Source organism: Emys orbicularis, chromosome 1 (genome assembly GCF_028017835.1).
Source record: "Emys orbicularis isolate rEmyOrb1 chromosome 1, rEmyOrb1.hap1, whole genome shotgun sequence".
Lineage (NCBI taxonomy): Eukaryota > Metazoa > Chordata > Testudines > Emydidae > Emys > Emys orbicularis.
This window is the reverse complement of record NC_088683.1, coordinates 271,669,010-271,697,003: the sequence shown is the minus strand read 5'-3', so window position 1 is coordinate 271,697,003 and position 27,994 is coordinate 271,669,010. Positions and strand designations below refer to the sequence as shown.

General features: G+C 41.8%; 1 protein-coding gene across 1 annotated transcript in view; it reads right to left on the bottom strand.

Annotated features, from left to right (window-relative positions):
- The window catches only part of ABCC4 (ATP binding cassette subfamily C member 4 (PEL blood group)), a 224,653-nt gene that overhangs the window by 176,721 nt on the left and 19,938 nt on the right, over positions 1-27,994 (bottom strand). Inside the window, exons 2-4 of the mRNA XM_065414371.1 lie at positions 11,763-11,873; positions 4,956-5,076; positions 3,903-4,127 (exon numbers count right to left, since the gene is read on the bottom strand). Coding sequence (XP_065270443.1) covers positions 3,903-4,127; positions 4,956-5,076; positions 11,763-11,873 — 457 coding nt within the window. The remainder of the gene's footprint in view (positions 1-3,902; positions 4,128-4,955; positions 5,077-11,762; positions 11,874-27,994) is intronic.

The following is a 27,994-nucleotide window of genomic DNA, read 5'->3' as shown; positions in this document are numbered from 1 at the left end:
TTCCAAATAGTCTCTTTTGCAAAGAGCTGACAACTGAAAGCCCTGATCCTGCAAAGACATAAGCATGTGCTCAGCTTTAAGCAAAGTAGTCTCACTGATTTCAGGATCTAGGCCTAAATAGGAAAGACCGACAAACCACCATTCAACCAGTAAAATGTCTGAAGTGGTCTTAGGTACATGTCTTAGTAGTTATGTTTGTGTGTTATGTTTCACCAACTCTCCCTCCTTTTTCTAGGTACCCCAGTTAACCTGCTTCACTAGTGCAGCCCCAACTTGCCCACCCTACAAAGATTCAGGCTGATATCCTCCGAGAAAGCAATCAGCCAGATATTTCCCGTATTAATAGCATAGTTTCTAAAGGTTGTCTAGGGGTTGGAGAAGGTGTACACAAGAGCACACCTACAGCAGTTCCTGCTGTTCACTCTATCATTCTCTGCCACTGTTATGGGTGGGGAAGAACCCTTCCTGTAGTCATTGGCAACTCTTGCAGCTTAACTACTCTCAAATTAGCATGCTTGTCATAAAAGAAATCTCAGAGAAACATTTATGTTTTCCTGACAAAAAGAACCAGCCTCGACCTAAGTCTAGGGAAGTAGCAATGTCAAACACCAAGCAATGGCCTTAAGCCTGTAACCAGGTTCAATCAAAAAAAAAAAACCAAGCCTATTTTAGCTCTCTCTCCATCCACTAAAATACTAACCGGCAATGCTCGTTTGGCCTGAAAATTGCCACATTTACTCTAAAGCAGGGGTCGGCAACGTTTGGCACGCGGCTCGCCAGGGTAAGCACTCTGGCGGGCCAGGCTAGTTTATTTATCTGCTGACGCGGCAGGTTCGGCCGATCGCGGCCCCCACTGGCCGCGGTTCGCCGTCCCGGGCCAATGGGGGCGGCGGGCAGCCGCGGCCAGCACATCCCTCGCCCGCGCCGCTTCCCGCCGCCCCCATTGGCCCGGGACGGCGAACCTGCCGCATCAGCAGGTAAATAAGCAGGTGCTTACCCTGGCGAGCCGCGTGCCAAACATTGCTGACCCCTGCTCTAAAGGCAAAAGAGAATTTCTGAAGGGATTGAAGAAAATTTACCAAGGTGTTTTTTTGTTTGTTTGTTTTTTGAGTTACAGATCATTAAAAAGAAACCCTGATTTGAAATTTTTCTATTTGTCAAATATTTATCTCTTCTAGCACAAAAAACAGTTTGGTTAATATCCCTTTGAATTTTCCATATGATCACAGTTCCTTGTAAACACTGTGTCTGGGCTATATTTGGAGGGGCCGGAGGTGGGGGGAGAGAAACTAGGCTGTAATTACATAAAATCATTAATGATTGTTGTGGAGAAGTTAAGGTGAATCCTACTCCCGGAGCTGTCTTCTTCTGAAATGCCGCCTTCTTTCAGATTTGAGCTCATTGGTCCCTTGTCCATGTCCCGTTACAGGCAGTTCTACTCTCCTCCCAATCAGAAATACCATCTAAATAATATTGACATCAATCCCTGGATTAGGATTTGTTTTAGTATCAGGTTAACTAATTCTGGTCTCCCTTCTTGGATCTTTGTTCTCTCCCTGTTCCAAATTGTTGGTTGCAAGTATAGAAAGATGGAGAGATATCACTGTAGAAAAGACCAGTTTATTTCCTCTGAAGGGACCGTTGTCACGTTTTAGAGTAATTAGCCCACCCAGTCCCAACCAAAAAATCTCTGGGTTTCAGAACTTGAGCTGTTTTGTTCTTTTTATTTCTGCCAAACTGAAGAGAATCCTTAGAAAATGAAGCCTATTATTTTTAAATAAGTACTGCATCGATGATCTTGGGGTTACAGCATCAGACTGAGAATTAGTCATGAGAGATTCTAGTCCCATCTTTGCAACAGACTTCCTGAGTGCAGCATCTTATTACTAATGCTTTTTAGTATACACAAAACATCTTTTTGGAGTTTTAATAACACAAATAGATAATGATTTGTTCTACAGATAAAATTAGTTTTCTATCACTTCATCTGAAGGGAAAAGGAGTACAACAATTTAAGTAACTAGCATTTGAACTTCAGTACTAGGAATCTGTCATTTACTATGGTTAACAAAACTAGCACACATAGTGACAACACAGCCACCACTGACAGAAACTTAGCATTTCAAGTATATATTTACTACAGATATTAATTAATGCCAAAAAAGTATTGGGAAATTAGCATTCAGCTTTTCTTTCAAAACTGTATATCAAGGATTTATAAAAAGTATGACCTATCCATACACCTCAAATGAGGATAATTGATTGCAAAGTTTATTGGTCTTCTACCATGACCTCAACCTTCACCCTTGGGAGTAAACATTTATGAGATGAAAGCAGATTAATATTCAATTTAATCATGCCTAGAAATAAAGTGAACAATGTGAACATTTTGCCTTTCCAAGCTTTCAGCCCTCCAAGTGAATATCAACGCTGCAACAAACGATGCTTGCTATACAATATTTCATGAATTTCAAACAAAGTGTGTTATGATAATCAGTATAGTAAATTAATTCCTTAGAGAAATGTTTATGTACAAGAAAGTAGTGTGCCATGTTAGAACTGAGTTCCAAGCGGATAATTTCCAAGGTATCAGAAGAGGGAGGAGGATAAATATGTGCATAAAAAACAATTCACCAGCCCAACATGGCCTGAGAAATATTCCCCACTTTTTTCTCTCTTACTTTACTATAAATTATGGAGTTCAGAGATAAGAATGGAGAGAGGAGTAATCTAAATGTTACCTTTAAGTGGGGATAATTACATGTTTTAGAACAGAGGAAGGGTTGAGTGTTTTCCCCCTCTTAAAAAGAAAGATTACATTCAGATTGAATTTTAATCAATCTAAATATCTAATCCCTGCCTAAATTTCATTTCTGGGGCAAGGGTGAGGAGGGCACTGCTCCAAAAACTTGGAAGGCAGGTAATTTAAGTCATACCATCGGAGCCCCTAACTATATAGATAGGACATTCTCCCCTCTGCCACCTCCTATATGGTTCCTACATGCAGGGCTGATAAGAGGGAGAGAAAAGGAGGGACTATTGTACTGGGGCCCTGTGGTCAGGGGGCCTCCTCAAAGTGTTTTGCGTAAACAAAGTGAAATGGGAGGGAAGGCAGTGACCATGATGTGCTGGGGCCCCAAAATTTCTCTTGACAGGCTTGCCTACATGGAGGTAAAAGTAGAGAGAGGCCTCGTGGCTTGAAGGCTGCCACCAGCCACAAAGAAGCTACTGACAGCTAGTAAGGCTATCGCTTCTCAAGATCCACACTGGCAATGGACAAAAGCAGCTTTTCATCCTGGGAGCTGCCCAGCTACTTTCCCTGCCTGCTCTGGCCTGGTAGTTGCTACTTCTGCTTCTGTTCCACTGATCACCTGGCTCCTCTCCCCAGATGGTGACTGCTACATGTTGATCAGCACATGTAGGTGAAAGGTGCACTTTGAGGCATAAGGAGGGGCTTGGCTCCAGTCTGTCTGGACATGAGCGCCCCCTTCCAGGAGTTGGCTATTCCCCTACTGGTTTGATCAAACTTCCTCCCTTCTGAGACAGGAAGGCGGCAGGCCGGGGGGGAGGGGCCCATTCTCTCCCAATGCATCTCTAGAGTGGAGGAGAACAAGCTCACAACACTCAGCAGCTCCTTTTTCCCACATCCTCTGGACCCCAGGCAATAGCCTACAACGTTATATAGGCATCCATATACTGTTGAGAGCAGTATAAAAAAAAATCAATACATATATATGCGAACCCTGATTTTCATTAATACAGACTTATACCCTATTCCTTCAAATGCCATGACTTCAGAACTATTGCAAGAGTGAAAAATAATTCAAATACTTAATTTTAAACTGATTACTAGAATAGCTAACTTATATACACATACATTTGAAAAATGAAAGGTTGCTTACCTTCCGATAAATCATGTGACACATCGCTACTCTCAATTTCATGCCAGCCCGTTGTACATGATAAAAGTATAAGTGGTGTGTTATGGCTAAAATCAATGTACATACAGACAAAGCAGCTGCATAGCCGTAGGCAAAATTCAAAGCAGCAGTATCAAGAGGATCAAAAAATTCAAAATAATTAATAATTTTTCCCAAAAAGACTGGTTGAATTACTTTGAGTGTTTCCTAAAAGAAAGGGGGAGGGGGGAGAGAAACAAATAGAAATAATTTATTCTGTAGTTTTCTATCCAAGTTTCTTCCAAGGCAAGTAAGAATTTTCTGGCACACCCTTCTTCCTTTATTATCTTGCTTTAAATACCCAGGCCAGTTTTTATTGCCATATAACCCAGAAGAAATGGACTTCTGTATTAACACATGTATTTTAACAGAATTAAAATTAAAATATTTAAAACTTTTCAAAAGTTCTCAAAGCCACCAATAAAATCTTTCATGTTATCATAACAAGTTACATAAATACAGATCTCCTTTAATTTCTGAAGATCACATGGTACTTTTTTGTGACAGTTACATTTAGCAAAAAGATTTTTTTATGATTCATCCCACTAACCTATGGATACTGTAATGTACAGACCAGCAGCATATATGAGTTCAGAAACAACTCCTTGAAGGGGCAAGGGGGGCTGACAATATCACAGAGAATGTGCATTCAGTTATACCAGTGTAATACCACTCTTATGCAGTTGTAACTGAAAGGAGACTCTAACCCAGTGTTTTCAACTTCTAGTAGTCAGTGTGGCCCTATTGTATTTTTATGAGAGCAATAGAGAGAGAGATGCTTAAGGAGAGACATTCTAGTCTCTGAAAAACAAAAGTACAGAGTTTATGGCTGCTACTATCTGACATAAAGAAATTATAAATTATAAATAGGGAAAGAGTTGGGTCCCAGAATGAAATCACCACCATTCATTACAAATGCCTATTGGACAAGATTTACATTGCTATTGGGTAAAAAGATATCCAAAGATACTTTGTATTGTATTTTCCATCTCTTACCTCGATCAATGTGAAAAATCCCAAAGCTAAATAGGATTTCCAATAACAAAGTAGGATTGCTTTTGTTAAATGGGGCGTTCTTGCTTCTTTTTTAGCTTTTTGCACCTCTTTATCCCAGTACCTAGAAAATAAAGTAAAATGAAACTGGCGGACAAGAAAAGTCTAACTTAAAAATCAACAGAAAGAGAACGTCATTTGCTAAAGTTGTAAAACAGAAAGTTAGGTCTGCCAAGTTATCTGGTCAGTCACTCCACATCCTGCACAATCAAATACTTTCTCTTTAAGAACCTGACACCAAAATAATCTTTTTATATTTTATTTTATTTATTTATTTTTGCTGGCCCATGAAAGCCTGTGGTTAGCATTACAGGCTCATTTTGTTCCTCTGTGCTCAAGAACACACTGATAATATCAACAAACCTTGGACTAGCTGCTGATTTATAGAAATGTACAACAAAGGCAGAACTAGCAAGTCACAGTCCTTGGTTTGTTCTTAGCCTGGATCAGAGTGAGCCAGTTAAGCTAAGTTAAGGGCTAAGTCACAATAAGCCTTCCTGGCACTGGCCTGAACTGAGGCAGTGTGGAGATGCTCCACCTCAGCAAAATCCCTCTTGAGCTCCAAGAAGAACAGAGCAGTGTGCACATCCACAGTTTGTTAGGTTGTGAAGCATGCTCTCTTATCTTCACCTGGTCATGTACTTCGGTGAAGGGGAAGTGGAATTTTTTTTATTATTATTATTTGCATTATCATATTGCCTAGGAGCCCCAGTCATGAACCATGACGTTATTGTGCTAGGTGCTGTACAAACACAGAACAAATAGACAAGCTCATCAGTTAAGGGACTACACTCTAAAAAGTGGACTCAAGATGGACTCAGGGTGGAGGAAGGAGGATAACACACAAGCAGAAAGAACAATGTGATGGTTCACAACATCATCGGGTGGATTGCACCACTTGTGGTGCCCAGGCTTCCCCAGCATGTGCTCCTTCCTAAGGCAGGGACTGTGACTGTGCTTGACCTTTGCATTGTGGCAGGGCTGGGCACCTGCACATGAGCAAGGCACAATCTGTTCAAATCCGAATCAAAAGACAGTAAGAACACAAGTGATCATTCTGTTCATATAACGTGATCAAGAATACACCAGCAACACTCTACAATTGTTGAAGCACGGGATTTTCACATAAGGTGCCTCCCTCGTTTCTGGAGGTTAAGTGCATTCTGCTGTGCACCGAGACCCTGTTGATCCGAAAACTGCGAATACACCAAGTTCTCAAACCTGTTAAAAGATGGCACGCTGACTTTGAGCGAGCGGAATAGCTGCCAGAAAGATATTATCTTGATTACTGAGATATTTTTTCTTATCCTCGGAGGAGGGGGAGGGGAGGAGAATAGGGTAAAATGACAGACTCCACAGTGCAGTTTGTTGGATTTTGTGAAGTTTCTATAAGCCTTAGTTTCGCAGTAGTGAAGGCTGCTTGCTTAAGTAAAGTAGAATCAGAGGTTAAAATAGGGAAAGAACAAGTTAAAAATTACTTAGACAAATTAGATATCTTCAAGTCACCAGGGCCTGATTAAATACATCCTAGAATACACAAGAAGCTGACTGAGGAGATATCTGAGCCATTAGCGATTATCTTCAAAAAGTCATGGAAGAGAGATTCCAGAGGACTGGAAAAGGGCAAATAAAGTGCCCATCTATGTAAAGGGAAATAAGGACAACCTGGGGATTTACAGACCAGTCAGATTAACTTCAGTACCCAGAAAGATAATGGAGCAAATAATTAAGCAATCACCTAGAAGATAATAAAGAGATAAGTAATAGTAATAGTCAGCATGGATTTGTCAAGAACAAATCATGTCAAACCAACTCAAAAAAGCTTTCTTTGACAGGTTAACAAGCCCTGTGGATATTGGGAAGTGGTAGATGTGGTATATCTTGACTTTAGTAAGGCTTTTCATACTGTCTTACACAACATTCTCATAAACAAACTAAGGAAATACAACCTTGATGGAGGTTGGGTGCATAACTGGCTGGAAAACCTCTCCCAGAGAGTAATTATCGTGGTTCACAGTCAAGCTGGAAGGGCATATCGAGTGGGGTCCCACAGGGATCAGTTCTGGGTCTGGGTCTGTTCAATATCTTCATCAATGATTTAGATAATGGCACAGAGAGTATACTTATAAAGTTTGCGGATGATATCAAACTTGTAGGGATTGCAAGTGCTTTGGAGCATAGGTTTAAACTTCAAAATAATCTGGACAAACTGGAGAAATGGTCTGAAGTAAATAGGATGAAATTCACTAAGGACAAATGCAAAGTACTCAATTTGGAAGGAGCAATCAGTTGCACACATATATGGGAAACGATTGCCTAGGAAGGAATCCTGCAGAAAGGGATCTGGCAGTCATAGTGGATCACAAACTAAATATGAGTCAACAGTGTAACACTGTTTGAAAAAAAGCAAACACCATTCTGGGATGTACTGTATTAGCAGGAGTGCTGTAAGCAAGTCACAAGTAATTCTTTCACTCTATTCTGGGTTGATTAGGTCTCAAATGGAGTATTGTGTCCAGTTCTGGGTGTCACATTTCATGAAAGATGTGGATAAATGGGAGAAAGTCCAGAGAAGAGCAACAAAAATTATTAAAAATCTAGAAAACATGACCTATCAGGGAAGACTGAAAAAATTGGGTTTGTTTAGTCTGGAGAAGAGAAGACTGAGAGGAGACATAACAGTTTTGAAGCACATAAAAGGTTGTTACAAGGAGGAGGGAGAAAAATTGTTCTCCTTCACCTCTGAGTATAGGACAAGAAGCAATGGGCTTAAACTGTAGCAAATGTGGTTTAGATTGGACATTAGGAGAAACTTCCTAACTGTCAGGGTGGTTAAGTGTTGTGTATTTGGTTGTCGTGGTAATAGAATCTTGTTGTTGCTATGGCAATTGAGTTAGATTATTAGGGGATAGCCCAGCCAGTTTTGGCTGGTTTTTGGTTAGTTCAGTGGGTAGCAATAAATGGCTGCTTTTAAGGTTTACAGATCTCTGTGTCTCAAGTGATTTCTTCCCAAAACTGTTGCCTCCAAGGATATAACATTAAGCACTGCAATAAATTGCCTAGGGAGATTGTGCAATCTCCATCATTGGAGTTTTACAAGCAAGTTAGACAAACAACTGTCAGGGATGGTCTAGATAATACTTAGTCCTGCCATGAGCGCAGGGGACTGAACTAGATGACCTCTCGAGGTCCCTTCCAGTCCGACGATTCTGTGATTCTATGATTTACAAATGACTCTCCTTGTGTGTTGTCAAGTAGAATAGAAAGTGAAAATGCACATATAGACCCATAGATTCTGCTAAATATCCCATTATGTCTATGCAAGCATTTTTCCTGACCACATGGGAAGGAAGTGCAATTACTGCAAGAGACACTGGAAAGACTTCACCCTCCTTTATAGTGAAAGCCCTGAACTCTTCAAGGCAAGTCAGTGGATTTTCACTTTGATTATAATGAGAACTCGCTCAAATTGATATTCACTTCCACCATAATTGTGATATTCACTTCCACCATAATAACGAGTCTTGTGGATAAGGGAGAAGCTGTGGATGTGGTATACCTAGACTTTAGTAAGGCATTTGATACGGTCTCGCATGATATTCTTATCGATAAACTAGGCAAATACAATTTAGATGGGGCTACTATAAGGTGGGTGCATAACTGGCTGGATAACCGTACTCAGAGAGTTGTTATTAATGGTTCCCAATCCTGCTGGAAAGGCATAACGAGTGGGGTTCCGCAGGGGTCTGTTTTGGGACCGGCTCTGTTCAATATCTTCATTAACGACTTAGATATTGGCATAGAAAGTACGCTTATTAAGTTTGCGGATGATACCAAACTGGGAGGGATTGCAACTGCTTTGGAGGACAGGGTCATAATTCAAAATGATCTGGACAAATTGGAGAAATGGTCTGAGTTAAACAGGATGAAGTTTAACAAAGACAAATGCAAAGTGCTCCACTTAGGAAGAAAAAATCAGTTTCACACATACAGAATGGGAAGAGACTGTCTAGGAAGGAGTACGGCAGAAAGGGATCTAGGGGTTATAGTGGACCACAAGCTAAATATGAGTCAACAGTGTGATGCTGTTGCAAAAAAAGCAAACATGATTCTGGGATGTATTAACAGATGTGTTGTGAGCAAGACACGAGAAGTCATTCTTCCGCTCTACTCAGGCCTCAGCTGGAGTATTGTGTCCAGTTCTGGGCACCACATTTCAAGAAAGATGTGGAGAAATTGGAAAGGGTCCAGAGAAGAGCAACAAGAATGATTAAAGGTCTTGAGAACATGACCTATGAAGGAAGGCTGAAAGAATTGGGTTTGTTTAGTTTGGAAAAGAGAAGACTGAGAGGGGACATGATAGCAGTTTTCAGGTATCTAAAAGGGTGTCATAAGGAGGAGGGAGAAAACTTGTTCACCTTAGCCTCTAAGGATAGAACAAGAAGCAATGGGCTTAAACTGCAGCAAGGGAGGTCTAGGTTGGACATTAGGAAAAAGTTCCTAACTGTCAGGGTGGTTAAATACTGGAATAAATTGCCTAGGGAGGTTGTGGAATCTCCATCTCTGGAGATATTTAAGAGTAGGTTAGATAAATGTCTATCAGGGATGGTCTAGACAGTATTTGGTCCTGCCATGCGGGCAGGGGACTGGACTCGATGACCTCTTGAGGTCCCTTCCAGTCCTAGAATCTATGAATCTATGAATCTATGAATAATTAGGTTCTTCTATGCTAATACTCTTGGAATTCTGCAATGATCTGCTGAATAGATGTTAAATGCTGCATTCCAAGGGGATTATCAATTTAACTACTACTTCTGCTCTAGCTAACTCAGGTTCAAAGAAGTTGTCGCTACTCCTTGCTCCTTTACAGAGAAGTCCTTGCTCCCAATCTAGTTAAGAGTGACAATTAGACCTTTCAGAAGATTCCGTCCACCTCCTCCATAGCTGCCTCTCCTCATGTAACAGCAGAAAGTTAAGAGGCCACGCCACCACTCCTCTGGTAGAGAGGAGAGAATCTTTCAGTAGGAAAGCCTCCTGCAGATATATTGAAACACTGCTTGTTTCAAGTTATGTAATAAAAACCTCGCTCCTATAACAGAGGTACTGATGAGGTTCCTGTAGGAGCCTCAAGAAAGAAAATTACTTGCATGAACTGTTATTCTCTTAAAACATGTTATAATAAAGATACACTCTTGGTCCATGATCCCAGCACATGACTGGAACGGACTCTTTAACCTTTAAGCCTGCCTTGAAAAAGGATATTTATACCTACCTTGAAAGGGTTAGATTTTTATCAGTAAATGTCAGTAGACAATTGATTTCACCCTACACACACAAGCCAACAAAAAATATTTCCATTGATAACAACAGAAATTTACAGATAGGCAGAGTAAGAAAAATGCTGTTTGAAAACTTAGAAGTTTGATTTAGGTATATTTCCTGTGTATACTTACACATGTGATGTTGATAATTTGTGTTTTAACAACTATAAAGCTTTAACTTTTTGAATCTCAGAGTCTGTCATTAAATAACTATTGTCTGACCCCTCCTATTGTCTGATCCTCCCAAAACTTCCCACAACTGTGAAAATTTAAAATCAATAAAAACTGGAAAAAGCTTAAAGCCCATAATTTTGCATGACTTTTATTTTTATCAGTTTAAATTTTCAAAGTATTTAAAAACAAACATTAATATTAACTATCAAGTTATAAAAAAAAATCAAGTTCTGCCAACCCTATTCATACCACTGGACCTATACCAGTGCAAAAAATCCTAGTGAAGATAAGCCCTTAGATGTCCTGTGCAGCTAAACCCTCTCTGTCAATCAGTGGCATATTTCACCTTTACTAAGGGAATGTTGTTGCCCCTACTTATTCAGTTTGTTCTGTTTTTCAAGCAAAAAGGTAGAAAGCACAAACTTGTTCCCCTGTCTCTGTAAAGAGAGTAAGTTGCATAATATATCTGTACCACAGCATAGGGTTGCTTTATTAAGATATAATTATTGGAATGTCAGAGTACAGAATCTTCAATTCCAGGCATTTTGTAGAGTGCCATTCAAATGAAGCATCTTTGAAGAAAAGATGATAATGCAAATCCTTTTACAGTAGCTCCTCACTTAACGTCCTAGTTATGTTCTTGAAAAATGCAACTTTAAGCAAAATGATGTTAAGCGAATCCAATTTCCCCATAAGAATTAATGTAAATGGGGGGGGGGGGAGGAGTTAGGTTCCAGGGAAATTTTTTTCACCAGACAAAAGACATTTTATACATACACAGTATAAGTTTTAAATAATTTTTAACAAACAATTTAATACGGTACTCACCAATGATGATTGTGAAGCTTGGTTGAGGCAGGGGCATAGCGGGGTTGGAGTGCATGGGCTTGCCCTGTTCCGCCCGCCTAGTGTTCCAGCCAGGGAGCTAGGTCAGGGCGCGGGGGGGGAGGCGGGGGGGGGTTCCCTGCACCCTGGCTGGAATGTCGGATGGGCAGAGCAGGGCAAGTCCCCACGCCCCGACCCTGCTCCCCGGCAAGAGCGCCAGGCGGGCAGAATGGGGGGGAGCCAAACAACATTATGAGGGAACATTGCAGGACTTTAAAGGAGTATGTTCTCTAATAGGTCAGCAACCTAATAGTGAAACAACATTAACTGGGAGGATGTTAAGTGAGGAGTTACTGTATATGTTTTCATCCCAGAGCACTCATCTTCACAGTGAAGACGTGACTACATAAAGTGTTGATTTTTTCCTTACCATTGCAACTCCTCTCCAACCCTCTCTGATGAATCTTCAGCCAGTACTTTATACATATCATCTTCTTCAAGCTTTCGTTTGTGACCAGTAACAAATAAAGGATTCAACCACCTATTTAAATATACAATACAAACTTTTATATTCAGTCAATGGAGCAGAAAGAATAATTTACTTATGTATTACTTTGATTTCTTGGGTACTTACAAGCCTCCCCCACCCTATTACTGTGGTAACTGAGCACTTCACAGTCTTTACCATATTTATCCTCACAACCCCTGAGACGTAAGAAGTCACCCTGATTTTACAGATAAGGAACTGAGACACAGAGAGACTCAAGGTATGTCTACACTGCAATTAGACACCCGCAGCTGGCCTATGTCAATGTAGAAGTTGGGGCTCGAGCTGCAGCCTGAGCTCTGGGACCCTCCCACCTCACAGGGTCCTAGAGCCTGGGCTCCAGCTTGAGCCCAAACATTTACACCGCAGCTAAACAGCCCCTTAGCTTGAGCCCCATGAGCCCCAATCAGCTGGCACAGGACAGCCATGGGTGTCTAATTGCAGCGTAGATCTACCCAAGGTGACTTGCCCAACGTTACACAGGAAGTCTGTGGCAGAGCAGGGAATTGAACACTGGTCTCTCAAGTCCTCACCCCCTTCCTTCCTCTCCACTATCCAGACACTCGGTATTGTATACTCTTACCAGCATAGGAAGCAGGAAATAAAGAATATTTTGACAATCGGTCCCTTTTAAAAGGAGTGGAATTCTGGCTAAGTAGAAGAGCTTAAAATTTCCCATCAATAAAAAACGAGTCACAAAATTTATAGCAAGGAAATATACATTAGAAATGACACTTACGAAAATAAAGTCAGAAAATAAGGTAAATTTGTATCACTATGGGACACACTATAATAATAATATTTTGGGACTAAAAAGAGATGGAAGTAATAACAATTCTTAAAATCTTTTAACAGTTTTATACAACAATTCTGGTGATATGTCCAATTAAATCATTAAATGGCGGATATGGTCCAAAATTATCACTGTTAGAGAATTTTCTTAAAACTGGAATCGCCTACATAATATTTATCTTTCAAATGTACCAAACTCTATAAACTATAGCATGTAAACTAGACAAACCAAAATGTAAAACACTAAGCTAGAGACTGAAATCGCACACACATAGGAAGGAATTGTCCACTATCAGACAAAACATCTAAATCTCAAAAAACAAAAGAACTATATACTTCATTATCATCTCCAACACAGTCTTCATGAATAACTTTGGGTAGTTAACTAAAGTGCTTGGGATAGAAATAGAATGGAGGGAATAACTGATTTTGCATTCAGTGGCAGAACTGAAAAATGCAGAAACAGAAAAAAAATTCCTCATTTCGGGTTCAACCCCAAACCAGAATTTTTTTTTCAGTTTCTCACGGAAATGAAGGGAAAAAACCCTGAAAAAGTTCAATTTGAGTTAAAACATTCTGCTCGACCTGAAATTAAATTTTTTGAGGGTGGGGTTGATTTAGAAGTATAAACATTTTATTTTGAAAATGTAAAAAAATAAAACATTTTGACTTTTTCAAAAATTTTCTTCATTTTTTTGGCCAAATTTATTTGCCAGATTTGACCCAAATTCACAAATAGTTTTGGTCAACTCAAAACTGGTGGTGGTGGTGGTGGTTTTTTCATCCCAAAAATTTCACCCGGCTCCAGATATAAAGATAATATTTTCTGGCACTCCAATATCGCCAAAGGCACTGCCCTGCTCAAATTCTGTTGATGTCCTATCCTGAATTATTTCTAGACCTGTATAAAATACTTCCTCTGCCAGAAATCCAAGGAAAATAAATAACCTTTAATTCCAAGCTCCGCCAATTGTGGGTCACTCAGGAGACATATCTGGTTGTGAGGGGACACAGACACCTTATTTTAATTATGCTAGGCTGTGTAGAAAAACATGTAACCAGACATTTGAAAGCTGCTGAATCTTCATCAAAAAGTCAAGAGAAATCTTGCAATGCCTCATGGAGTTATAAATATATGTCACGAGAAAGTATATGGGGACACATTTCATGGCCTGATATCCATTCACTATATATATGGAAAGAAAGAAGCTAACCTCAACTAAGCAGAATATGGATGCAATACTAGCCAAAAGATTTACTCTGTCTGACCTGACTAGGCTCTTCAAGTTTAAAAATATAAGAGAAAACTGCTATTCAGCTAGCTCACTCACAAATATAAAACTTGATAATTAAAATGTTCACATTGTGAAGTTTTAAATGTAGAATGATTGTTAAGGGAAGTGTTTTGCAAATACATTACAAAGTGTGCTATCAGCATTAATATTAATAAAAGACATAGTAAAAATGCAATTAGGAAGAAATGGACAGATTAACAAAGGGACATATTTTTCTAAGAGCTCAGCTCCCATTTAGACATCAAAATAAGTGGCCAGATTTTCAAAAAATTCAGTATATTAAAAAAGCTCTTCTGAAAATCTTGCCAGAAGTGTCACAGTGGGAGTTGTTGAGTACTGAGCACTGTAAAATATGGTTCCAATTATGGGCACTGAGTATTGATAACGTGGTCCACAATATGTAAGTGATAGCAGAGAGAGTGGGGCCATGTCTACACTACAGAGTTAAGTGGACTTAAGTAATATCGATGATCATAAGTCATTTAATGCCATCGGTTGTGCACGTCCACACAATGCTCCTTGTGTTGGCAGAACACATCCACAGTCGTCGCTCTTGCAATGAGAAAGAGAGTGTTGCATTGTAGGTAGCTATCCCATTGTGCAACTCGCCATCCTCTGCCGCTGGAATCTCTGGGAACGGATCGTAGTGCATCATGGGGACATGCTCACTGTCCCGTGATGCAGTTCTTTCCGTCCCACCATTCCATGGGCTTCGTACTTCATTTTGTGCCGTTTTTCTTACTCTGCCTATCTGTGCAGTTTTCCAGAAGTCCTTGTAAACTGTGTGCCCACCATCTCTGCCTGACAGCATGGATCCTGAGCTGCTGACCAGTCTGGTGATGAGCGTTATGAACACAACGCAGCTGGTCCTGCAGTATTTCATGAGCAGAGATTCAAAACAGAGATTGACATGGAGTGTATTGCTTATTAGCTTGGAACATGCATGGAGGGCAAATATATAAACATAAGCAAATGAGTTATTAGGCTTGCTATAACTGATGGCCTGTTGTATGCTAGAGGCTGTGATTTAGCTATATAGTGTAGGACTAAGGTGATATCTGATCTACAGTTATTTTGCACTGTCATTCTCAGAGACAAATGAGTAACCACAAATGGCACCACACCACAGGATTGCAAGAAAGAAGCTAGGGGGGAGGGGGACTTTAGCAATTAGGTTGCTATGCAGTATCTAAGCAGTTAAACTGAATGCCAATAAAAATGAGGTAGGATCAGAGGTTAAAATAGGGAAAGAACAAGTTAAAAATTACTTAGACAAGTTAGATGTCTTCAAGTCACCAGGGCCTGATTAAATACGTCCTAGAATACTCAAGGAGCTGACTGAGCAGATATCTGAGCCATTATCAATTATATTTGAAAAGTCATGGAAGAGAGATTCTAGAGGACAGGAAAAGGGCAAATATAGTGCTCATCAATAAAAAGGGAAATAAGGACAACCTGGGGATTTACAGACCAGTCAGATTAACTTCAGTACCCAGAAAGATAATGGAGCACATAATTAAGCAATCACCTAGAACGGGGGTAGGCAACCTATGGCACGTGTGCCGAAGGTGGCACGCGAGCTGATTTTCAGTGGCACTCACACTGCCCGGGTCCTGGCCACCGGTCCGGGGGGCTCTGCATTTTAATTTAATTTTAAATGAAGCTTCTTAAACATTTTAAAAACCTTATTTACTTTACATACAACAATAGTTTAGTTATATATTATAGACTTATAGGAAGAGACCATCTAAAAACGTTAAACTGTATTACTGGCACGCGAAACCTTAAATTAGAGTGAATAAATGAAGACTCGGCACACCGCTTCTGAAAGGTTGCCGACCCCTGACCTAGAAGATAATAAAGTGATAAGTAACAGTCAGCATGGAGCGGAACTGGATGGCACTCCATCCCCGGGCCCCAGCAGTGCCTCCCCCCAAACATTCCTCCACATCCCCCTGGGGGGGCACCCCACAGTTTGGGGACCTTTGATTTAGATAATGGCATAGAGAGTACACTTATAAAGTTTGCAGACAATAACAAGCTGGGAGGGGTTGCAAGTGCTTTGGAGGATAGGATTAAAATTCAAAATAATCTGGACAAACTGGAGAAATGGTCTGATGACCAAATAGGATGAAATTCAATAAGGACAAATGCAAAGTACTCCACTTATGAAGGAACAATCCGTTGCACACGCACAAATTGGGAAATGAGTGCCTAGGAAGGAGTCCTGCAGAAAGGGATCTGTGAGTCATAGTGAATCACAAGCTAAATATGAGTCAACAGTGTAACACTGTTGCAAAAAAAGCAAACATCATTCTGGGCTGTATTAGCAGGAGTGTTGTAAGCAAGACACGAGAAGTAATTCTTCCGCTCTACCCCACGCTGATTAGGCCTCAACTGGAGTACTATGTCCAGTTCTGGGTGCCACATTTCAGGAAAGATGTGGACAAATTGGAGAAAATCCAGAGAAGAGCAACAAAAATGATTAAAGATCTAGAAAACATGACCTATGAGGGAAGAGGGAAGATTGAAAAAATTGAGTTTATTTAGTCTGGAAAAGAGAAGCCTGAGAGGAAACATGATAACAGTTTTCAAGCACATAAAAGGTTGTTACAAGGAGGAGGGAGAAAAATTGTTCTCTTTACCTCTGAGGCTAGGACAAGAACCAATGGGCTTAAATTGCAGCAAGGACGGTTTAGGTTGGACATTAGGAAAAACTTCCTAACTGTCAGGGTAGTTAAGCACAGGAACAAATTGCCTAGAGAGGTTGTGGAATCTTTGTCATTGGAGATTTTTAATGCAGGTTAGACAAACACCTGTCCAGGATGCTCGAGATAACAGTCCTGCCATGAATGCAGGGGACTGCACTAGATGATCTCCTGAGGTCCCTTCCAGTGCTACAACTCTATGATCCTACATATAGGAATTAAGAAATAAGTGATAGAAATCATTACTATGAATGCTTGATGCTTAGTTATGGACATTCCAAAGACCACATATGGCACTCCACATATGGATAAGGGCAGCTATTGACCTTATAATCAGGGTAAAGGATCAAATCTAGTATATATCCCTACTATTACCATAAGGAAGAGTACAAAATACCAAACCCAGTTCCCATTTCTTCAGATTCATCAGGTCCCCAAGACAGTGTAAGTTGAATCAGGATCTGCCTTCTGATGGGCTTATAGACTTTAAGGCCAGAAGGGACCATCATGATCATCTGCTCTGACCTCCTGCACATTGCAGGCCATGTAACCTCACCCACCCACTCCTGTAATAGACCCATGACCTCTGGCTGAATTACTGAAGTCCTTAAATCATGATTTAAAGACTTCAAATTACAGAGAATCCACCATTTACAGTAGTTGAAACCTGTAAGTGACCTGCTTGCCCCATGCTGCAGAGAAAGACAAAAAACTCCCAGGGTCTCTGCCAATCTGACGCAGGGGAAAATTCCTTCCCATCCCCACAAATGGAAGTCAGTTGGATCCTGAACATTTCAGCAAGACCCACCAGCCAGACACCAGGAAAGAATTCTCTGTAGTGACTCTGAGCCCATCTAGTGTCCCATCACTGGCCATTGGGGATATTTGCTACTAGCAGTTGCAGATTAGCTACATGCCATCGTATCATCCCCGCCACAAACTTATCAAGCTCAGTCTTGAAGTAAGTGAGTTTTTTGTGTCCTCCCATCCCCATTCCCCTGAGAAGGCTGTTACAGAACTTCACTCCTCTGATGGTTAGAAACCTTCATATAATCTCAAACCTAAACTTGTTGATGGCCAGTTTATATCCATTTGCACTTGTGTCAACGTTGGTGCTTAATTTAAATAATTCCTCCCCCTCCCTGGTATTTAGCCCTCTGATGCGTTTAAAGAGAGCAATCATATCTCCCCTCAGCCTTCTTTTCGCTAGGCTAAACAAGCCAAGCTCTTTGAGTCTCCTCTCACAGGGGAGGTTTTCCATTCCTCTGATCATTCTAGTAGCCCTTCTCTGCACCTGTTCTGATTATAATTAATCTTTCTTGAACATGGGAGACCAGACCTGCACACAGGATTCCAGATGAGGTCTCACCAGTGCCTTGTATAATGGTACTAACACTTCCCTGTCTCTACTGGAAATAGCTCACATGATGCATCCTAGGACTGCATTAGCTTTTTTCAAGGCTGCACCACATTGGCAGCTCATCCCGTAATCAACCAATATGGTCTTTCTCCTCCTCTGTTGCTTCCAACTGATAAATCCCCAGCTTATAGCAAAAATTCTTGTTGTTAGTCCCCAAGGGCATGACCTTGCACTTTCCACTAATAAATTTCATCTCATTTCTATTACTCCCGTTTTCAAGGTCGTCCAGATCTTCTTGTATGATATTATATTCTGGTCCTCCTCTTTATTGGCAATACCTCCCAGCTTTGTGTCATCTGCAGATTTTATTAACACACTCCCACTTTTTGTGCAAAGGTCACAAAAAATGTCTAAAAAATAAAAATGGTCCCAAGACCGATCCCTGAGGAACTCCATTAATAACCTCCCTCCAGCCTGACAGATCACCTTTCAGTTCCTTTAACCCCTTTAACCAGTTCCTTATCGACCTTCCAATTCTCATATCAGCACATCCCTTGGACCGCACCGCTTCCTGTAGCCCCCATTGGCCTGGGACGGCGAACCGCGGCCAATGGGAGCCGCGATCGGCCGAACCTGCAGACGCGGCAGGTAAACAAACCGGCCCGGCCCGCCAGGGTGCTTACCCTGGCGAGCTGCATGCCAAAGGTTGCTGATCCCTGCACTAATTCTCGTGACAGATGCATCATATATGAATGTCATTGCTGCCTGGGCTATGGTGGTGCTATTAAAATCACACTGGCTTTGTCCTGTCTTATCTTGTTTATCACTTTCTAAATAAGGGGAAATGGGGGACAAGCATATGGTAGACAATACTGATTTCTTGTCTCTGCCTGCCCTGGAACAATATCTCTGGCATTTCCTGTTGTTTGTGGATGCAAACAGGTCTATTATCAGGTTCCCCCATAAACTGAAGAGGTGATTCACCACTTCGCCCGCCAAGGACCATTTGTGCATCTGATCTGATGACCTGCTCAGATGGTATGCAAGGGTATTCTGTTCCCCAGCTAGGTGAATTGCTACTAGATGAATATCGTGTTGTATAGTCTTGGCCTTCGCAACATCCTCTGGCAAGGAGTTCCACAGGTTGACTGTGTGTTGTATGAAAAAATACTTCGTTTTGTTTTAAATCAACTTCCTATTAATTTCATTTGATGACCCCTAGTTCTTGTGTTATGAGAAGGAGTAAATAACACTTCCTTCTTTACTTCCTCCACACAAGTTATGATTTTATAAACATCCATCATATCCCCCCTTAGTCATCTCTTTTCCAAGCTGAAAAGTCCCAGTCTTATTAATCTCTCCTCATATGGCAGCCATTCCATACCCCTAATCATTTTTGTTGTCCTTTTCTGAACCTTTTCCAATTCCAATATATCTTTTTGAGATGGGGGCAACCACATCTGCATGCAGTATTCAAGATGTGGGTGTACCATGGATTTATATAGAGGCAATATGGTGTTTTCTGTCTTATTATCTATCCCTTTCTTAATGATTCCCAACATTATGTTCGCTTTTTTGACTGCCACTGCACATTGAGTGGATGTTTTCAGAGAACTATCCACAATGACTCCAACATCTCTTTCTTGAGTGATAACAGCTAATTTAGACCCCATCATTTTATATGTATAGCTGGGATTACATTTTCCAATGTGCATTACTTTGCATTTATCAATATTGAATTTCATCTGCCATTTTGTTGCCAGGTCAGCCAGTTTTGAGAGATCCTTTGGTAGCTCCTCACAGTCTGCCTGGGACTTAACTATCTTGAGTAGTTTTGTATCAAAACTCCAAAACTCCAATTAAGACAACAGCCTGCCACTGTCAGTGCTTCCTGCAATAAAGTTGCCTGGAGCCTGTTTTGCCTCTTTCCTTGCCCTTGTGGTAAACGTTGAGCAGATCGGACATTTAGAGGAAGAATGCTCTTCCCCCAAGCATGCCAACTATCTGGCATGTGCATCTGATCCTGGGAAACCACCAGGCATGAAAAACACATCTTTCGAATTCAGGCTTCTTAGCCTTCTGATCCATCATGTTATCCTTCAATTACCTCTAAATAAAACTAGGTAACCCTGTGTACTAATGTAACCCTATCTACTATGGATCCATATAGCAACAATGTAACGATCCAGCTGGTGATGGTTGCCCTAGAATGTCCGGAGTTCAGTAATGAGGGCGGGGGGGAGGGAGGGGCGTGTGGCTGCTCCAACGGCTACTGCGAGTAGAATTTTATCGTTCAGGCTGCATCTATCACTGCATCCCATGAGTAGAAATATGCAGAGGGCGCTCAAAGGAAGAACTACCCGTATTTTACGTTTTGAACACTACTGAGTATACTGCTAACACTTAAACACTAATAAGCAGTTTTGGATCTAAGAGAGACGCGGAATTCCACGCTAAATAAATCATAGCCAATATTGTGTTTTTTGGTTCTTCAATTTTTGTGTCAATTTCAATTAAAACTTCATCACCACTCCAAAGTCACATAATTCACAGGGGATTACAAATCTTGTTCTCACAGTTTACAGATCCTGGAATACAAATAAAGGACCAAAACACACACAAAAAAGGTTTAAACCAAACTGATTATCACTACTGACAGAGTCAAGTGAAACTGATTCAAATGTACAAAATAGGATTATATGTAGCTGAACATCTACCAGAAGTCAAATGTTCACAGTATCACAGACCCATGGTACAACCTCATTTAAGATTATTAGATACCAGTGATATGTGCCTTACATTTGATTAGATCAGAGCTCTATCCCCCAATAAGGATCTTTAAAAGCTGTTGCTACAGAGAATTTAAGAATTAAAAATCAGTTAAGAGACCAGAGTATCTCTGATATTCTAGATTGTCCTTGTAAACCTTTATCATAACTCTCTAGATAAGGGAACTCACATTTTAAGGCTTTTTTTGAAAAGTGAAGCTTTACAGCTAAAGAAAGGTTAGATGGGTGTTTTTCCTTTTAAGTGAATTTATTCCTTCAGAAAAGTTTTGGTTTGAGACATCCCAAGACTGAAGTCCCTTATTTGTCCACGGAACAGGATCAGCACAAGCAACAGCAGTGCAAGCTTCACTACCCCTTTAGTGTGTCTCAAACTTAACACTGGAATGACCACTTTTGGGGGTAAGAGTTCAGTTGTTATTCTTATTCAATCCCTAGACTATTTACTAAGAATACCAATAGGAATATCAACTGTGAATGTGAATTGTGTGGCATAGACATCTATCAATTTACAATTGAACTGAGACCATCTTATTTCCCACATGCTACTGCACAACCATCAAAGAATAATTAATTGCAGTCACTGCCAACCTGGACTGGACTTGACCTGATAACCTAGAGGTTCGGTTTCTGTACTCCTATTAACAAGACTCAGTCATCCAGACGCTAAATCAGGCAATTCATCAGGAACTCAAGTCTTAAAAAGAGTAGGCTCCTCATATTTTTTCCTTTCCTCACCTATGGGCTTTTTGTCATGCTACCTCTACTGCATGGAATCATCTTCCAGTTCTTGTGCATTGGCCAACTACCATCTCATTCAAGTCCCCATTTAAAAACATACTACTTGTACAAAGCCTTTAAAAGTGTTCCTCCAGAGTAATTTGCATATATTAAAAAGGGGAATGTTATTGGAAGAGGCCCTGAGCATCCTCTGTTCAGACTGAGACTACATCTCTTCTCTAATATAAGGGATTAGAGCAGTGGCTCTCAAACTTTTTTTACTGGTGACCCCTTTCACATAGGAAGCATCTGAGTGCGACCCCCTTATAAATTAAAAACACTTTTTAATATATTTAACACCATTATAAAAGCTGGAGCAAAGCGGGGTTTGGGGTGGAGGTTGACAGCTCATGACCCCCGCCCCATAAAAACCTCGTGACCCCCTGAGGGGTCCCGACCCCCAGTTTGAGACCCCTGGATTAGAGGATTGTGAATGAGTGCAAAGGCACCACACTGATGAGGAAGTCACCAGAGAGGAGTTGTGAGCAGGCCTAGCACCCGCCCCTCCAGCTCTGTCAATCATGTATGGTAGGGAAGAGGCCTTTAAAAAGGAGGAAACTGCAGGAAGATGAGAGAAGAGATCACCCTGAGGAAGAAACTGCTGGAGCAGGGGTAGGCAACCTATGGCACGCAAGCTGATTTTCAGCGGCACTCACACTGCCCGGGTCCTGGCCACCGGTCTGGTCGGCTCTGCATTTTAATTTAATTTTAAATGAAGCTTCTTAAACATTTTAAAAACCTTATTTACTTTACACACAACAATAGTTTAGTTCTATATTATAGACTTATAGAAAGAGACCTTCTAAAACGTTAAACTGTGTTACTGGCACGTGAAACCTTAAATTAGAATGAATAAATGAAGACTCGGCACACCACTTCTGAAAGGTTGCTGACCCCTGTGCTGGAGTGACCCCTAAAGCCACACGGGGAACTCCCATCCAAAAGATCTCCACCTCTGACCCTACGGAGAGTGCAGTACTCACAATGTAAGCCTCACAGAGTGAGCCCAGCCAGCTGACTCTTCAAAAACTGCAATGCAAGCAGCACCGAAACAAGAAAGTACTGTTGGCCTTTTTCCTTTTGAGTTGGCTCTAGGAAGACGTTATTCTCAGGACACGGACATTTCTTTTTTTTTTGGATCCCCATCTGAAGATTCTTAAGAAGATCCACAGTGGGCATGGTCCCCACTTTGCAAGGACTAGGAAACTGGGGTCTGTGTATAGGCCACCCAGGGTAGATAACTGGGCATGGCCGGAGTCTCCCCCCATCTGGAAAAAAACCCTAAGGGGACTCTTTTACAAGGATCAAGGACAGCACTCTGGAAATAATCCAAGAAGTAATCTGTGTCCTTAAGGGGTAAAGACAGAATCACTTGGCAACCTGACACAAGCTCATGAGATGTACTCCTTTATAGGAGTACAGCTCCTCAGAAACACGTACTCCTCTAAGACACCATCCAGAACATTGTGACTGGAAGAGGGGGTCATTATCTGGACCAACAGTTATAAAATGAGACTATCCTACAAACATGGACTTGGTGGACATAACTGCATTCATACTCCCCTTGGTATGTTACCACATGACATATCTTGGTCATCCTGAGTCCCATATAAAAAAGCTTCTCTGGGATTCTAAGATCACATACAGATAATCTGTGGCTTAATAGCTTCAAGGCTGTCCAGGGAAATGTTTGACTTCTTCCAGCTCCAATTACAGTGATTACGCTGACATTTTGACAGGCGGGGGAACCTCAGTGTAGGTTATTAGTCTCTGAAGAAACAGTAACTATACATAAGTCATTGGAGGGGGAAGTAGGCCCTGAATGTTCTGGGGCCTTAGAGTTCTGGGGCCTGATTCTCCTCACACAACAGTATCACATCAATGTAACTCGTGGGCCGAATTCTGCCTGCACATGGGTGCAACTCCTATTAACTTGAGTGGGACTTGCACCTGTGTGAGGACAGAAGTGGGCCCATTGACCTCAGTTGAGTTAATTTTCTATTACAGTAACTCCTCACTTAAAGTCGTCCCGGTTAACGTTGTTATGTTGCTGATCAATTAGGGAACATGCTTGTTTAAAGTTGTGCAATGCTCCCTTCTAACGTCATTTGGCAGCTGCCTGCTTTGTCTACTGCTTGCAGGAAGAGCATAGGGTTACCATACGTCTGGATTTCCCCAGACATGTCCAGCTTTTTGGTGCTCAAATCCCCGTCCGGGGGGAATTTCCAAAAAGCCGGACATGTCCGGGGAAATAGGGAGGCATAAGCCAGGGTCCGCCCGGCCCCAGCACGATCCACCAGGTCCGCAGCGCAGCCCAGCCCAGCCACCCTGGCTACATTGTAGCGAGCTTGGGCTGCAGGGGCGGGGGGTTCAGGGGGGCGCAGAGGCTGCAGGGGCGGGGGGGTGCAGAGGCTGCAGGGCAAGTGGGGAGCAGGGGTCTCAGAGGCTGCAGGGGCGGGGGGGGGGCGCAGAGGCTGCAGGGGCGGGGGAGTGCAGGGGGGCACAGGGGTAGGGCAGGTGGGGGCGCAGAGGCTGCAGGGGCAGGGGGGTGCAGAGGCTGCAGGGCTAGTGGGGAGCAGGGAAGCACTTAGCAACCCCCAACCAAGATCAGAGCGGGAGGGAGGAGGGGGAATGCAGGGTGCTCAGAGGAGGGGGCAGAGTTGGGGCAGGGACTTTGGGGAAGGGGCGGGGCCGGGGTGGGGCCGGGAAGGGGCGGAGTTGGGGCAGGGCCAGGGCCCCCGTGGAGTGTCCTCTTTTTTCAGTGCTGAAATATGGTAACCCTAGAAGAGCAGCCCGTTGCAGCTAGCTGGTGGGGGCTTGGAACCAGGGTGGACCGGCAGCCCCCCATCAGCTCCCCGCTCCCCTAAGTTCCCGGTGCAGCAGCTGCCTGCAGTTCAGCTGTGTCCCTCCCCCCCACTGCCATGTGCTGCTCGTGCCCTCTACCTTGGAGGTGCTCCCCGAGACTCCTGCTTGCTGTGCGGGGGGAGGGAAGGAAGGAAGAGGGGGGCTAATGTCAGGGTGTCCCCCTCCCCCCTGCTCCTGCACCCCTCTTACCCCATCTTCCATAGAGCAGGGGGGACAGACCAGGACTCAGGACGGAGGGAGCTTGCAGCAGCTGCGTCTCAGCAAGCTGATCTAATTAACAAGGCAGTGTACTTAAGGGAAATGCGCATATCTCCCTCCATTCCTGGTGCCTTGTGTAGAGAGAGAGTTCACCCTGGAGGGCTCAGCCAATTGCTAGTTTATCATTTAGCAGTAAGGGAAATATCCCACCCTCTGACTCCTCCACCTCAACCAAGCTTCACAATCATCATCACTGTGTACCAGTATTAAATTGTTTGTTTAAAACTTTTATACACACACACATATATATATAGATATAGATATAGATATAAAATATAGTCTTTTGTCTGGTGAAAAAAATTTCCCTGGAACCTAACCCCCTCATTTACATTAATTCTTATGGGGAAATTGGATTCGCTTAACATTGTTTCGCTTAAAGTCGCATTTTTCAGGAACATAATTACATCATTAAGTGAGGAGTTACTGTACACAAGTGTAAGAGAGAAAAGAATTAGGTCCCTGCTATGTTTTTTGGAATCAACACTGTCAAGCCAGGTGTTTTCTACACAGAAGAATAGGATCCTATCTCCTAAATCACAAAGCCCTGCTATTCTGAGATTTGACAGTGTTCCAAAAGGCATTTCTTCCCTGACTGGAAAGAACTTATTACAGAGAGACTGAACTGGCAGTGAATCACTTGCATGGTCCCTCAGTCTAGGGATGGTGGATCAATACACCACTTCGACAGTGAGTATCTGTTATATTGAGCTCAACAACAGCTAGTATTTAAAAACGGTTTTCACTTTGTAGGAGAAGTCTGCAGAGTTTTCCAGAAATTGCATAAAGGATTTATGTTATTACATGCATAATTAGCCTGTGGAATTCACTGCCACAAAATATCACTGAGACCAAGCATTTAGCAGGATTCAAAAGAATAGTAGATATTTATATGAATAATAAGGACATCCATCATTACATTAGATAGTATAAAGAAAGAGGGATGTAAACTACTAACTGCCTGTGTTTAAGAAGAAATTCTCCTTAGCAGATTATTCTATAACTGTCCACTACCAGGATTCTTGCACCTTCCTCTGAAACATCTGAGGTGAAATCCTGCTCCCACTGATTTCAGTAGGACCAGGATTTCACCCCTGGACTTTGTCACTAAGGCAGATACTAGACAGAGGCTGCTCAAGACATTCTGATGCCCTAGGCAAAACTTCAGCATACTGCCCCCCTCCTCACAGGCCTAGGGTGGCAGATTTGGCCTGGCTGCCCCTCAGGCATGACGAAGAAGTGGCTAGGCCGAATCTGCTATCCTATGCAACTGCTCAGTTTGCCAATAGCTAGTGTGCCCCCTGATATCAGACTAATCTGACCACTCTTCTGATCCAATATGGCAATTCTTCTGTTTCCATGCTCTTTATTTTCAAATTACATAGAAATGTTACTGCCTGTGGGGCTAAAATACCTAACAAAAGCCACATCCTGTATGTTTCCACAAACTTTAATTCCTCATGCAGATGGGTTTGGAAACTACATTTTTCCAATTCTCCTTAAGCCCATTTGTAAATTACTTTACAGGAATCATCTGTTTATACTCAGTGTCCAGCTGTTTTTCAGGAGTTGTGCAGGAACAATTTTGTTTACCCAAATTTTTCCCTTGCACTCAGATTTTTTTTCAAGTAGTTTCTTAAGGCACTGCCTTAAATACTGAGCTAAATATACAACATGCATTGGGTGCCCTTTAATTATCAGCTTTGTAATTTGATTACAAAAAGCAATAAAGTTTTCTGGCATTATTTGTTCTTTGTGTGGTTCTATTACCTTCTACTTTAAGTGCCTGCATGCTTTCTCTTACTGACTATTCCCTTATTCATTTATTCAATCAATGCTCTGGCCCAGTTTGGAAAAGTCTAGTGTTATTTACCATTTGGTTGTTTTTATCCCCAGAAGAATTGATAGAAACTACAACTTCATTGTTCTTACATACAATAGAATGTGTGAATTCTCAGTAAGTAACCTGTAACATTCCTATTATTTTTTTATTATTCCCTTCTAGTTTTCTTTAATAGGCTCACCTCTTCTCTTTCATAACTTTATTTTTTATCCCACATCCCCACCACAGAAACTATCGACAATTAACACAGTAAATGGAATGAGTTATGTCATTTGTTATAAAAACTCTTGTGGTTTGTAGTTTGGCTGCCACTTGTTCCTATTTACTGCACTCTGTTTAAAGAATCCCTTGGGGCTTGAAAAAGTGGATTTGCTTTTTGCTTGCACTACAAAAGAGGTTATTACATTCAGTGTAAAACTTTGTATTTTAAAGCCTCTGAGACTCAGCAATGCCCTTTGGACTTGCAGTTACAGTGCCAGGTTGAAATACCCCTGAAGCCTTAGAAACAATTATTTTGTCCATTGCTTTTCCACAATAGGGCCTGATCCTCCAATCTGCTGAGCACTATCACTTAGTGGTGTTGAGCAGAAGTAACACAGCCAGCGATTTCCATGTTACCCCCCCATTTGTGAGGTACCATTACCCTGGCAACCCACCCTCCCCCCGTATGCTCCACAATATCAAAATGGCTGCACATGCCGAGCGAAATGTTAGAAGAAGCCATTTCAACTGCCTTACTCTCCTCTCAGAAATCCAAAACCTTCAAGCCAATGGATTTCAGGAAGGCAGATTTTGGTAAACTCAGAGAGCTGATAGGTAAGGTCCCATGGGAATCAAGACTGAGGGGAAAAACAACTGAGGAGAGTTGGCAGTTTTTCAAAGGGACACTATTAAGGGCCCAAAAGCAAGCTATTCCGCTGGTTAGGAAAGATAGAAAATGTGGCAAAAGACCACCTTGGCTTAACCACGAGATTTGCATGATCTAAAAAATAAAAAGGAGTCATATAAAAAATGGAAACTAGGACAGATTACAAAGGATGAATATAGGCAAACAACACAGGAATGCAGGGGCAAGATTAGAAAGGCAAAGGCACAAAATGAGCTCAAACTAGCTACAGGAATAAAGGGAAACAAGAAGACTTTTTATCAATACATTAGAAGCAAGAGGAAGACCAAAGACAGGGTAGGCCCACTGCTTAGTGAAGAGGGAGAAACAGTAACAGGAAACTTGGAAATGGCAGAGATGCTTAATGACTTCTTTGTTTCGGTCTTCACCGAGAAGTCTGAAGGAATGCCTAACATAGTGAATGCTAATGGGAAGGGGGTAGGTTTAGCAGATAAAATAAAAAAAGAACATGTTAAAAATCACTTAGAAAAGTTAGATGCCTGCAAGTCACCAGGGCCTGATGAAATGCATCCTAGAATACTCAA